Source organism: Mus musculus, chromosome 6 (assembly GCF_000001635.26).
Source record: "Mus musculus strain C57BL/6J chromosome 6, GRCm38.p6 C57BL/6J".
Taxonomy (NCBI): domain Eukaryota; kingdom Metazoa; phylum Chordata; class Mammalia; order Rodentia; family Muridae; genus Mus; species Mus musculus.
This window is the reverse complement of record NC_000072.6, coordinates 29,476,081-29,489,490: the sequence shown is the minus strand read 5'-3', so window position 1 is coordinate 29,489,490 and position 13,410 is coordinate 29,476,081. Positions and strand designations below refer to the sequence as shown.

At 51.6% G+C, this 13,410-nt stretch overlaps 1 protein-coding gene across 14 annotated transcripts in view; it reads left to right on the top strand.

Moving 5' to 3' along the window:
* Kcp (kielin/chordin-like protein) overlaps positions 1 to 13,410 on the top strand; it is a 34,842-nt gene that overhangs the window by 18,513 nt on the left and 2,919 nt on the right. For 5 of the 14 annotated variants that reach the window (XM_017321660.2, XM_011241071.2, XM_030255489.1 and 2 more), the window contains 10 exons: positions 219 to 462; positions 1,915 to 1,994; positions 2,211 to 2,310; positions 3,931 to 4,073; positions 4,316 to 4,488; positions 4,569 to 4,680; positions 4,775 to 4,876; positions 5,397 to 5,561; positions 6,551 to 6,857; positions 7,029 to 7,455. In XM_017321660.2, coding sequence (XP_017177149.1) covers positions 219 to 462; positions 1,915 to 1,994; positions 2,211 to 2,310; positions 3,931 to 4,073; positions 4,316 to 4,488; positions 4,569 to 4,680; positions 4,775 to 4,876; positions 5,397 to 5,561; positions 6,551 to 6,857; positions 7,029 to 7,246 — 1,644 coding nt within the window. In that variant the 3' untranslated portion in view covers positions 7,247 to 7,455. Of the gene's footprint in view, positions 1 to 218; positions 463 to 1,914; positions 1,995 to 2,210; positions 2,311 to 3,930; positions 4,074 to 4,315; positions 4,489 to 4,568; positions 4,681 to 4,774; positions 5,562 to 6,550; positions 6,858 to 7,028; positions 7,456 to 11,109; positions 11,227 to 11,325; positions 11,385 to 11,464; positions 11,621 to 12,364; positions 12,433 to 12,639; positions 12,798 to 13,410 lie in introns of those variants that run through there. The other 9 variants (NM_001029985.4, XM_006505131.3, XR_003956222.1 and 6 more) reach the window with 7 other exon arrangements.

Genomic DNA, 13,410 nt, shown 5'->3' with positions numbered 1-13,410 from the left:
GAGGCAGGCAGATTTCTGAGTTCGAGGCAGGCCTGGTCTACAAAGTGAGTTCCAGGACAGCCAGAGAAACCCTTTCTTGGAAAAAAAAAAAAAGAATAATGGTGAATGGTGTTATAAGTTAGGCGGTGAAGTGGAAGGATGGGATGTAGAGTACACAAGGGTTAAAGGTCACATGACAGTTGAACTTGAAAAAGTAAAGATTGTCATCTCTGGATTAGGAGCAAGCTGACATGCCCACAGCTCCCAAAGACATGGGTGTAGCAGACAGGTATCCTGGTGCCCGGGAGCAGCTCGCGTTCCACAGCCTTGGACTCAGCTCTGTCCATTCTTGTTGCAGCAGAAGCGTGAGGGGCCTCCCAGCCTTCACTGTAGTCGGCGGCAGTGCCCCAGCCTGGTGGGCTGCCCACCAAGCCAGCTTCTTCCTCCTGGCCCCCAGCACTGCTGTCCCACCTGTGCCCGTGAGTGAGTCCTAGGCTTTGGGAGAATCTAGGAGGGCAGGGCTGCCCCTCCGGAGAAATGCCAGTAGAGTTCCCTAGCTCTCCTCCCACAGTCTCTCCTGACTCAAGCAGGCAGTTCGGGAAGCTCTTGCTTAAGTTGGCAAAGCTTGTTTTACTCCAAAGGGAGAGCAGCTTGGCAAGCTGGGGGGAGGGGAGGGTGAGCAAGCTGGGGGTGGGGGGAAGCAAGCTGGGGGTGGGGTGAGCAAGCTGGGGGTGGGGGGAAGCAAGCTGGGGAGGGGGGGTGTTTGCAGGGGAGCCTTTGCAGCTGGTGTGGGTTGTGGAACATCCTGGTTGGTAAGTGGCACTGCAGGGTAGCGATTATCTTCTTGCTCTTTGGGAGCTGAGGCAAAGGGACATTGAGGGGATAGAGAGAGCCATTCTGTTTCTTTTCTTCAAATAAGAATTTATAAAGATGTAGGGTGGGCTGGGGTGGCGAATGCCTTTAATCCCAGCACTCAGGAGGCAGAAGCAGGTGGATCTCTGAGTTTGAGGCCAGCCTGGACTACATAGAGAAACCTTGTGGGAATAAAGAGAGTTGTATTTTTATTATAAATACTGCAAAATAGTGCAGCCGTTACCTAGATTTAAGACTTGGAGTTTCCTCAACCCGGCCATCCAGCTCTGTTGCAGAAGCCAGGTGTTATCACTGAAGTCAGTGAAATACAGCATCCTAGACGTGAGGGTTCAGCTTTGCCTGCACACTCACGACTTCCTACATACAGGCAGGGCTCTCTGCTGGGGATTGCCTGCCCCTCTGCACTCTTACACTTCTTACTGTAAAGACATCCAACTCTGCGGTAGCATACAGTTTCAGGAGTATTCAATACATTCATAATCACGGCCTTCCATCGGGAAGATCTATCCTTGTAGCACTTGCTAGGATGAACCACAAGGGGTGAGAAGCAGCCTCCTTTATTAAGTACCTACTGCATACCACACACTACTTGGTGGGTCTAATAAGCTGCATCATTTTCATGGTGACCCAGGCAGGTGACGTGGTTTTGTTCCTTGTTACACATGAGAACGATGAGACTGAGATTCATTTGTCCATCGGTTGGTGGGAGCACGATTGGATCCTGGGCTGCCTCATTGCTTCTGCCTTTGGGAGATTATATGAAGGGTAGTGACAAGAACAGGCAGCCTGGCATACTCCATACTCAGCCCCTCCTCCCTTAGCAGCATAGCCAAGTTCTCCCAAGAGGCTAAAGATGCTGTGAGGATTATCATGGCCCCCATGCAAGGATGACATGCAAATTCATGGATCATTCACATTGAATTAACTTTCAAAAAAAAAAAAAAGCTCCAAACTTTTGGGGGTGTCTGTCTGTCTGAGACAGAGAATTCTTGAGGACAGAGCTGGGACTACGGTTCCTATCCCCTGACCCGCTCACCACACCCTGGGTTCTCACTTTCTCAGAGGCACTGAGTAACTGCACAGAGGACCTGGTGGGGTCTGAGCTGGTGCCACCAGACCCCTGCTACACCTGTCAGTGTCAGGTGAGTCCTCTTGCTGTGGGGACCCTCAGAGCTGTCCACCCGCTCTGCTCTGTGAGCTGAGGCTGAGCCCCTTCCTCTCAGCAGCTCCTGAGCTCCTGCTCACTCTGACATTTGTCCCGAGTGTCATCTCCTGCCTACACCCTGCTCCCAACTCTGTCCCCACAACCCCACAAGATCTGCTGTTTTCTCCATGTTGTGTTTACGTGCTCACAATAGGATCTGACGTGGCTCTGTACTCACCGGGCCTGTCCTGAGCTCAGCTGTCCCCTGTGGGAGCGTCACACAACCCCTGGCAGCTGCTGCCCCGTGTGTAAAGGTGAGTGTCCAGACTTGATCTCCCCATCAGAGAGAATTCAGGGATGTAGGAGGGAAGGGAGGGCACTTGTGGGTGCCCTGAGCTCTGCAGTTAGAGTGTTCCTTCCATGCTTTTGTGGAAACAGAGGAGCTATTCACATGGGTGGAAAATCAACCCATGAGGCAGAAGGAACAGGGACAGAACCCCACATTCTCAAGGCTGAGGGTTTTCCAGGGGCCGTGAGGACTCCAGACTTTGCACTTCACAGGTGTGGGAGTTGGCTTAGTTGAGGGTTCCAGGGACTGGCATTCTGGGTCTCTAGGACTCCGTAAGAAACTAGCTTGAGTACAAGGTCTAATACCCACCAGACTTACCAGGCTTTCTGGATGCTTGCTAAAGAAATTAGCACCCTTGGGCACTGATGGAATGAGACAGTGAGTTCCAAGATGGGGGAGTGCTTCGGGAAAGGCATCCACTTCTCTGCAGACTGCAGGGTGGAGGCTCTTGGCAGGAGAGTTGGGTGTGGAGAGCCCAAAGCAACACTTGCATTGCCTGCACCTACCATGTAACCTGGGGACAAGTGGGTAGGTAAAGGGAGGCAGGTCTAACATCCACCAGCAAATAGGGGCCATGTGAGTAGCAGCTGCATTGTCCTGGCAAGGAGTTGAGGCCCGGGCTTCATGCCCACCTGCGCTGTTGGGTGTTCTTCTGGGGCAGAGGAACTGTGAAAGAGGCACTGCCTAAGGCCCTACTCAGAAGGCCACAGAGATTGCAGGTCATGGCCTGGGTCTTAGTTAGGGTTTCTTTTGCTGTGAAGAGCTCTCATGACTGTGGCAACTGTTATAAAGGAAAATAATTGGGGCTGGCTTACAGGTTCAGAGGTTTAGGCCATTATCATCGTGGCAGGAAGCATGGTGGCCTGCAGGCAGTCACAGGGCTGGAGAAGAGGCTGAGAGTTCTACATCTGAATCTACAGGCAGCTGGAAGAGAGAGTCACACTGGGTCTTGCTTGTAAAACCTTAACCCCACCCCCACCCCCCATGGCGCACTTCCTCCAGCAAGGCCACACCTCTAATAATGCCACTCCCTGTCATTCTATGGGGGGGTGCATTTTCACTCAAATCACCACAGCCTGGCTCCTGTGGGAAATCCCTCTACAATGACATCTGTCTTTAGGACCATGTGGAGTGTACCTTGAGAAGAGCCAAGAGCTCTCCTGTCCTTATGGCTAAAGGTGCTTAAAGCTGGCATGGTCCTCAAGCAGTGCCAAGGGGAGGGATGTGTTGATGGAGGAAGAGTAACATAGCTAAGTCCTCTCTGTTGGCCCTACAAGAACACCCAACAGTGCAGGTGGAAATGGAGCCTGGCCTCAACTCCTTGTCCAGCAGAACAATGCCTCTGCCACCCACATGGGCCATATTTGCTGGTGGATGCTAGACCCACCTCCCTTTGCCCGACGTTCCTCAGATCACGAGTGGCAGGTGCAGGTTATTCAAGTGTTGCTGGGGTCCTGCCGACTCTCCAGCCATCACTCTCCAGCTGATATCCTCCACCACACAGTCTAAGAAGGAGAAATGGATGTCTGTCCAGAAACACTGCTGTGTTTGGGCAGGGTACTGAACCTGTCTCGTTTCTCCTCAGACCCTACCCAGTCATGCATGCATCAGGGTCGCTGGGTGGCCTCTGGAGAACAGTGGGCAGTGGATGCCTGCACCAGCTGCTCCTGTGTGGCTGGTACTGTGCACTGCCAGACCCAGCGCTGCAGGAAGCTCGCATGTAGCCGGGTGAGTGCCTTGGTTCAAGGTGGTAGGACTAGGGCACAAGGGCACTGCCTCCCCAGAGCGATGAGAGGGGCTTTGGGTTTCTGTTGCCATCCATGAACTACTAGCGGAGCCAGGGCTGGTGCTGTTCCTGGAGTGACCACCAGGGGGTGAACCTGGGTTCAAGGGATCAGTGAGACCACCAGAGGGCTGAGACTTGACAGGGGAAGTGTCCTGTGACTGAATCTGTTTGGGTCGGGGGCCAGGATGAGGTCCCTGCCCTGAGTCCCGGCAGCTGCTGTCTCCGCTGTTTGCCCCGGCCGGCTTCCTGCATGGCCTTCGGAGACCCCCATTACCGCACCTTCGATGGCCGCCTGTTGCACTTCCAAGGCAGCTGCAGCTACGTGCTGGCCAAGGACTGCCACGGCGAGGACTTCAGGTACGAACCCCTTTCTCTACTCCGTGACACCTTAACCTGGCACCTCTGACCTCTGGCACCCGGGCCCTTCCTCCTCTTAGTGTGCACGTGACTAATGATGACCGGGGCCGGAGGGGTGTGGCCTGGACCCAAGAGGTAGCAGTGCTGTTGGGAACCGTGGCTGTGAGGCTGCTGCAGGGCAGGACAGTCATGGTGAGCTAAGGACCCAGGGAAGGTCAGTGCTACACAGTTCACCTGTCTGATCCGACATGGCCCCTTCCTTCCCCTCCCCCTCCCCCTTTTCCAGGTGGACCAGCACACAGTGACCTTGCCCTTCCTCCGGGAGCCACTGCTGTACATTGAGCTTCGTGGTCACACTGTGATCCTGCATGCCCAGCCTGGGCTTCAGGTATAGACAGAGGGCAAAACAGGGTGGTCCTGGCACCTCAGCACTTCTAACGCTTCTGTAACTTCCAACGCGTCTGCCTGGTAGGAGGAGGAGAAGGCAGGGGTGAGAAAGTATAAAGTCGGTGGGGATCAGGAGGCAGTCAAGGTGTTCTGAGGACTCTCCCACCTCCCATGTGGGAAAATGATGATCTCTTGCTCGCAGCCCGAGCCATAACTTACAACCCCAAGCTGTGTGCACTTGATCCAAACTCTGATGGCGTTGTACCTTCCTTAAGGCCCCAGGGCAGTGATTCTCAGGAAGAGGGTTTTGTTCCACCTGGAGTCCAGTTGAAAGATGCAGTGGGCAGCTCTCCCACGAGCATTTGGTCAGGCTGTATAACAAGGTACACAGGCTAGGGAAGTGGCCCTTCCATCCCACAGTGCACCTGTCCATCCCACAGCAGGGAGACTATCAAATTAGCTCGTGAACTCCTTGGGGTCTCCGTCCTTCCCCCTCCCTAGTCCCAAGCCTCTTTGCACAGGTGCTGTGGGACGGGCAATCCCAGGTGGAGGTGAGAGTTCCCAGCTCCTACCGGGGCCAGACTTGTGGTCTCTGTGGGAACTTCAATGGCTTTGCCCAGGATGATCTGCAGGGTCCGGATGGGAGGCTCCTGCCCACAGAGGCTTCGTTTGGGAACAGCTGGAAGGTGAGTAGCTTGGGAGCAAGAAGTTGCAACAGGCTAAAGGAACTGGGTACAAGCCCCTGCTAGGGGACCCAAGACAGACTTCTGCATTGTCATGGAAGCTGGAGGTGTAAAAGCTTGCCTTGAAGAGGCAGATGGCCTGCTGGAAACCGTGTCACCTGAATCCCTAGAATGTGCTCTGTCACTCGCTGGCTGTGGAACCTTGAACAAGTTATTTACCTGTTTTAGCCTTAATTTATTTGTAAAAGGGAGACAAGATGAATATAGATGGTGCTTTTCTTTGCTGTCTTATTGATGTTGGTTTTGATATAGAATCTTGCTGGGTAGCCCATACCGGGCTCCAGCCTGATACCTTCTTATCCCAGCTTCCCGAGAACCAGGATCACACCTCAATGGGCACTTTCGCCTCTTTCTGTTTTGTTTTGAGACAGGGTCTCACATAACCCAGATCGTCCTATGTAGCCAGGAATAGCATTGAACGGCTGGTCCTCCTGCCTGTCTCCAAGTGCTGAGATTACAGGACTGCACCACTGTTTCCAGTTTTTTTATGCCACACAGAGTATCAAACAAAGGCAGGGCTTTGTGCTGTAGACAAGCAGTCTTCCGACTGTGCTGTTTCCACAGCCCAGTGTGTGCTGTTCTTGAGGGGACAGCTTTGATTCCTTTGCCTTTTCTTTTTTGACACAAAGTCTCGCCATGTTATCTAGATATTTCTAGCGCAGGATCCTCCTGCCCCAGGCTTCTAATGCTGGGATCATAGGTGTGTACCAGTATGCCTTGCCCTTAAAAATTAGCATATATTATTTATACATAATAATTTATTTCATTTTGATATTTTCATATATGTATATAATGTATTTTAGTCACCTTCCCAGCTAGCCCAAACCTCTACTTTCTTTAGTGGGGTGTAGTGGAGAGTTTATGGGAGCATCACAGGTCCTGCTCAATTTTGCCAGCCATGTTTCCACATCATGATTGCTGTCTCCATGTAGGTCCCCAAGGGGCTGGGGCCTGGCCGGCCGTGTTCTGCAGGCCGAGAGGTGGACCCGTGCCGGGCAGCAGGCTACCGTGCCAGGCGTGAGGCCAATGCCCGGTGCGGGATCCTGAAGACTTCACCGTTCAGTCATTGCCATGCTGTGGTGCCCCCGGAACCCTTCTTTGCTGCCTGTGTGTACGACTTGTGTGCTTGTGGTCCAGGCTCCTCCTCTGACACCTGTCTCTGTGATGCCCTTGAAGCCTACGCTAGCCACTGTCGCCAGGCAGGGGTGACTCCTGTCTGGAGGGGTCCTACACTCTGTGGTAAGGGGGTGATACCAGTTTGTATTGATGGAAGGCATAGTACAGAAAAGAGGGGCAGCCAAATAGACTCAAGTCTGGACAGAGAGGGCACAGGGAGCCTGTAAAGTATAATGTAACAGCTAGAGGGGCTCTAGGGGACCTCTGTGACATTGCTTTCCCCTCTGCCTGCAGTGGTGGGCTGCCCTGTGGACCGTGGCTTTGTGTTTGATGAGTGTGGACCACCTTGTCCCCGTACCTGTTTCAACCGGCACATACCCCTAGGGGAACTGGCAGCCCACTGTGTGAGACCCTGTGTTCCAGGCTGCCAGTGTCCTGCAGGCCTGGTGGAACATGAAGGCCATTGCATCTCACCTGAGGTCTGCCCACCAGTCCTGCTTACTGGCGACTAGCCAGCTCACATCCTGTCCAATCCCAGTCAGGAGCAGCCCCTGGTTCCATGCTGAGTTAAGAATACCCATATCCCGAACTTACCTGGCCAGAGGTTACCCCTTGGTGAGCAGTAGTGGAGACTGCCCTGCTCAGGCAATGGGATCTTATGCCAGTCCTCCAGACATCCACAGTGTGAAAACACAAGAATAAACTCTACACTTGCCCATGACTTCCTTGTATGTGTACTTCTTGCTGGCACTTGTGTTGGAGGCTGGGCTGCTGGGAATTCAGGGCCCAGTGGTCAGAGTCCTTAATCCATCCTTATGTCTGTATCCCTGGGCTGCCCCAACTGACCATGTCCTGGTGTTGTCTCAGAAACTTTGAAATGGAAAGGATAACCCAGGTGGCTTGGTCTTTACCCCGTGCTTGGTCTGTGTGGTAGGCATGGCCTGTGACTGTTACCTGAGACCCTTTGTGGACCCATGTGGGACCTTGCAGGGGTTGAAGAGCCACTGAGAAGAGGTATAAATCATAAAATAGCCTTCCTCTTTCTTTCTTTCTTCTGGGTTTGTTGTCCTGAATGCTTCAATATCTTCTTGGTTACTCTAAGAACTGGTGATACAGGCCTCGGTGCCTAGACAGAGACCAGAGAAGTACAGCTTCATGGGCAGCTTCTGTTCATATGCAGGAGAACCCTTAGAAACACATATGTGGGCTGGAGAGATGGCTCAACGGTCAAGAGCACCTGACTGCTCTTCCAGAGGTCCTGAGTTCAATTCCCAGCAACCACATGGTGGCTCACAACCATCTGTAATGGGATCTGATGCTCTCTTCTGGTGTGTCTGAGGACAGCAACAGTGTACTCATGTGCATTAAATAAATAAATAAATAAATAAATAAATAAATCTTTAAAAAAAGGAAGAAACACATGTGCACAAACATCTGTGTGCATTCACAGTCACAGCGTCAGGCAGACATGCAGACAGTAAATACAGCTTACCGAGGTGTCATTATAGGGGAAGGTTTGGAAATAGAAAAGACCCAGAATTTGAGTTTTCTTGAATGATGTGACCTTAAGTGTTTTAGGAACCTTGCCAGGCAGTGGTGGCACCCACCTTTAATCCCAGTACTTGGGAGGCAGAGGCAGGTGGATTTCTGAGTTCAAGTCCAGCCTGGTCTACAGATCGAGTTCCAGGACAGCCCAGAGAAACCCTGACTTGAAACAGAAGAAAACAAAACAGTTTTAGGAATCTTAGTTCTAAGATCAGGGGACTTTGTTGTCACTAATGATCCTAATATTAGGTAAGTGAGGGCTAATTGCTCCAGGAGAGATGCAGTCAAGCCCTTCATTATTTACTTGGGCAACCGAGTATTGAAATGAATTGGAGGCCACTCATCCTTTCCAGCTTAGTCTTCTTTTAAAGAGAGAGGCCATTTTCATTTGGGGATCAGAGAGGAAAGTTTGCACCACCCTCTCCTGCCAGACTGACAAGGCCACAAGCAAGCCAGGATGCTTAGGACAAGAGGACATGGACTGTAAAGAGTCTGGGATGTCTTAGCTTTCCATTGCTATAACAAAATGCCCAAAGCGTTTTAATTTATAAATGAAAAGGTTTATTTTGACTCTCAGTGCTGGAGGCTTCCATCCACGATTGGCTTTTCATGTTGCTTTGGGCCTTGGTGAGGGCACTGGATGGCAACAGTGGGGATTATTCACTGGAGCAAATACCGACATCACGAACCAGGAAACAGAGACAGGAGAGGACAGGGGCCCACAATCGACTACCTAAGGGTAGTCTCTCTGTCTCTTTCTTTCTCTCTCTCTCTTTCTCTCTCTCTCTCTCTCTCTCTCTCTCTCTCTCTCTCTCTCTCTTTCTTTCTTTCTTTCTTTCTTTCTTTCTTGTTTTTTGTTTTGGGGGTTTTATGTTTTCAAGACAGGCTTTCTCTGTGTAGGCCTGATTGTCCTGGAACTCAATCCAGACCAGACTGGCCTCAAACTCACAGAGGTCCACCTGCTTCCAGAATGCTGGGATTAAAGGCATGTGCCACCACCATCCAGAGACCAAAGGATTACTAGAATACTTTGTTCCTTAAAAGACCATGGCATCTCCCAGTAGTGTCAGCCTGGGGACCAAGCCTGGGTCATTGGGGAATAGTCAACATCTCATCTGTAGAGTAGACCTCTGTTTTGGTTCTTTTCCTTACATGCACATATAGATGAGTCCAGCAGCAGCATGCATGGGAATGTACATGAGTCCAGCAGCAGCATGCATGGGAATGTACATGAGTACAGCAGCAGCATGCATGGGAATGTACATGAGTCCAGCAGCAGCATGCATGGGAATGTACATGAGTCCAGCAGCAGCATGCATGGGAATGTACATGAGTACAGCAGCAGCATGCATGGGAATGTACATGAGTATAGAAGCATACATGCATGGGTATGTACATGAGTATAGCAGCAGCATGCATAGGTATGTACGTGAGTATAGCAGCAGCATGCATGGGTATGTACGTGAGTATAGCAGCAGCATGCATGGGTATGTACGTGAGTATAGCAGCAGCATGCATCCTGCATGGAAGGGGAACAGGTGGATGCCCCTGGACAGTGTTTAGCAGGTGGGCAGAGACTGCACCATTGCTGGACTCCCACTGCTTGCTCACTCTAGCTGCTCACACCCACCTCTCACTGACTGTCCCTAGACCACGCCTTCTCAGAGTGTTTGCCATGTCATTTCAAGCGAGAGAAACATTGCCATGAATCAGAAGCTCTCGGGAGCCAGTCTCCTGGTATGTCGATGAGGATGGCCATAGTGCCTACCATGTGCAGCTGTGATGAGGGATCCCATGCAGAGGCGTGTGGGGGCTGACACGTGTCATGCTGCGGACACCATGACCCATACAATGCATACTTTTGTGATGACCATTTAACACAGCTGGGAAATTCTCATAAAATGGATGTGCTCGTGTGATGGTTAGTTCTGATGCTCAACTTGGCGCCTCTGGGAGTCATGTGGGAAGAGCATCTCAGTGAGGGGTTGCCATGATCAGGGGTACTGTGCCATGTCTGTGGGGTACTATCTTGATTACTTTAATTGGTGTGGACGGCGTTGCTCCCTCAGACTGTATGAAGGTAGAGAAATCTGAGTACTAAGTGTGTGTATGTCTTTTCTTTGCCCCTGGCTTCAGAGGTGACATGACTATTGTTTCAAGCTCCTGCCACTATGACCCCCCCCCACCCCACTCTGATTGGCTGTAACCTGGAATTGGGAGCTAAACCAAACACTTTTACCCTACATTTTTTTAAAAAAAGATGTGTGTGTGTGTGTGTGTGTGTGTGTGTGTGTGTGTTTGCCTGCATACAAGTAAGGGCACTGTCAGTGTGCTGGGTGTCCACAGAGATCAGAAGTGGGTGTAGGATCCTTTGAGATTGGTTTTACAGATGGTTGTGAGCTTCCATGTGCACACTGGGGACCTGACCTGTGTCCTCTGAAAAGTCAGCAGTGCAGGTAGCGGCTGGGTCATCTCCATGGAACCTACTCAGTTGCTTTTCTTAGGCCATTTTACCACAGCAACATAAATAAAAGCATGGCGATGCCTATGTAAGATAAATATGCATTGGCGTCAGAGATAGGAACACATGCCAAGGTCTCTTGTGTCTGGCTCTGCATTCCACCTTTACTCCTTGACACCTCTCCCAGAGTGACCCCAGCATCTCAGGAGGCTCCTGCACAGCCCTGCTCAGGTGTCAGGGCCCTGCATTATTGAGATCAGAGCTTTTGTTCCCTGTCCCTTGTCCTCTACCTCCCTTGAGGCCCCTGCAGCAGATGCAGATATTGAGGAAGGAGAGGACATCTGACCCGTTCTCTTCCCCATGGCACAGGCAACCACTCCTGGGTATCCAAGACTCCCCTGCAGCCCCAAGCAAGCCTTGACCCTGTACCAACTTCTCTTCCAGCGCTCTGCAGATCTAGGCCAGCTTCAAAATGCCTTACAGCAGGTAAGAAAAGCCAAGTGCTGCTTCCAGGGGAGCAGACAGGGGCCTGACTCCACTCTTGATCCCCTCTTCAGGTTCATGAGGGCTGTGACTGTCCCCCAGGGCTGGAGCTACCTATGACACTGCTGGAGATGGAGGGGAGCCAGCGGGCACAGGAGAAGGTAGGGGCTGGCACATGGGAGAAGTAGATGCAGAAGACTGAGTGGATCTCCTCATATTCTCATTTCCCACCCATCTGCAGCTTCTCTGGGACTTGGAGCTGCTGACTGGGGTAGGGCTGGGCCTCTTCTGGCCCCCCTGGGCCGGGTACTGCAGCCAGAGGAGCCAGACTCAGTATGCACAGAGCCAGTGCAGCCAGTCCTGGGGCAGGAGTGTAGATGAAGACTTTGAGCAGCTGGTGAGTGGCTGAGTAGAGGTTCTGTGTGACACTGAGGGAGTCCCAAGGGTAGGGGGTGGGGGGAGTGGAAGGTGCAAGGGCCTTTAGGACTTACAGGTTCAAATATCTGCTTTATGGTTTCCTGTGGTCTCTAAGCTTCTTATAGCCTAGCTATAAATGTGGGTAATGATAGATCCTTCTAGATCTTTCTTCAAAGGCCTTTGGGAGAACTCCTGGACTCACTGGAACAAAAGGGTTTCTACCATACCCAACAAACACCATGCTCTCCTAATCCAAAGACTGAACAGTTAACTAGCTGGTGAAATCAACTGGGGCCATATGCAAGTCTTTCCACGTGGCTCCCCAGAGGGAAGGATGCCACCTGGCCGATCTAAGAGGTCAAAGGCACTGGTGTCCAACATAGCCCTGAGCCAGAGATTCAGAGCGGCTTTTGCCATGGGCTCTCCTCAAGCTGGTCCATCCTTTGGAGAGGTGACTGGGTTCCAAAGCGGAGCTGAGAACTGGGATGGCACCTTAGTCCTGTCACTGAGGTCAGCTTAGGGGCTTCTCAGGCTGAGGCAGCCTCAGTAGTAACAATCATTAGGCTAGCAGTGAACAATACGAAAGAGTTTGATCAACCTTGAGGAAGAGGTATCACAGAGGGCACGAATGCCAGGAGGCAGGACACCTGGGGGCTGGCTCGGAGCTTCCTTCCACACCTGGGGAATGCTATCCTGTGGGTCTGGGCTCACTTGATTCTTGCAGAGTTCCAAGCTGTGTCCTCCACCCCAGGCTGGGGAAGCCCACAGTGAGAGCCACCAGCTCCTGAAGGGGTGAGTCTTGCTCCCCAGGGACTCTACACTCAATGCTACCTCACAGTGACAGAGAACATTCTTCACTCCACAGTCCCCCTAGTGTCCCTCCTCCTGCCTCCATTTCCCAGGATCCACTGGGTGCAGGGGAGGCAGCCTGAAGGGGCTAGGGAGATTAGTGGGGCTAGTCTAGGTTGCCTCCCTACTGCAGCTGCTGAACTCTTACAGGAAGCTGGCTACAGATTCTTCATCTGCTTCAGATCTGGAGGAAGCCAGGAGTGATGGAGACCCAAGGCTGGAGGGCCCCATTATGCCTGCCAAGGCTGTACCTGGTTCATCAACAGGAGAGGGGCAAGAAGCCGGTGGAGCAGGAGTTCCTGGAGCTGGTAAGCCAGACTAGACTGGAAAGCAGGGATACCTTCATCCCAGGTCATTCTTCATCGCACAGCCTTTCATTGGGTGTCAGAGTCAGTTGGGGACGGCAAATAGGTTTTAAAATATATCTGCATTTATATATTTTTGTTTTATTTTTTGAGGCTGGGTCTTGCTGTATAGGTCATTTTAACCTGGAACTTGCTGTAGATTCCAGCCTGGCCTTGAACTCACAATCCTCCTGCTTCATCCTCATGAGTGCTAGGATTACAGGTGTACCTCTATGCTCAACAGAAGTAGGTTTTGTTGCCAGTTTCCAGATTGGCACTGTGTCCAGTGGGATTCTGAATTGAATTTGGAGCTCAGACAGGAGCAGCAGGAAGAAGCAGCAGTTGATGCCCAAGGATGAAGGAAGAGACTAGCAACCTTAGGTGATCTGTCACCCTTATGCCAAGCGCAGGGGCTATACAGAGACACTGGAGGACTTAGTCTAGTCTTTGAGATCACAACCTTGCAGGGAGCAGCGAGCAGAGCATCTTTCTTTTAGATTTCTTTTGTAAATTATGAAGACTTGGCAGTTTTTAAGCCAGCTTCTGGCTTAAATTTTCATCGCAAACTTCTTTTGAG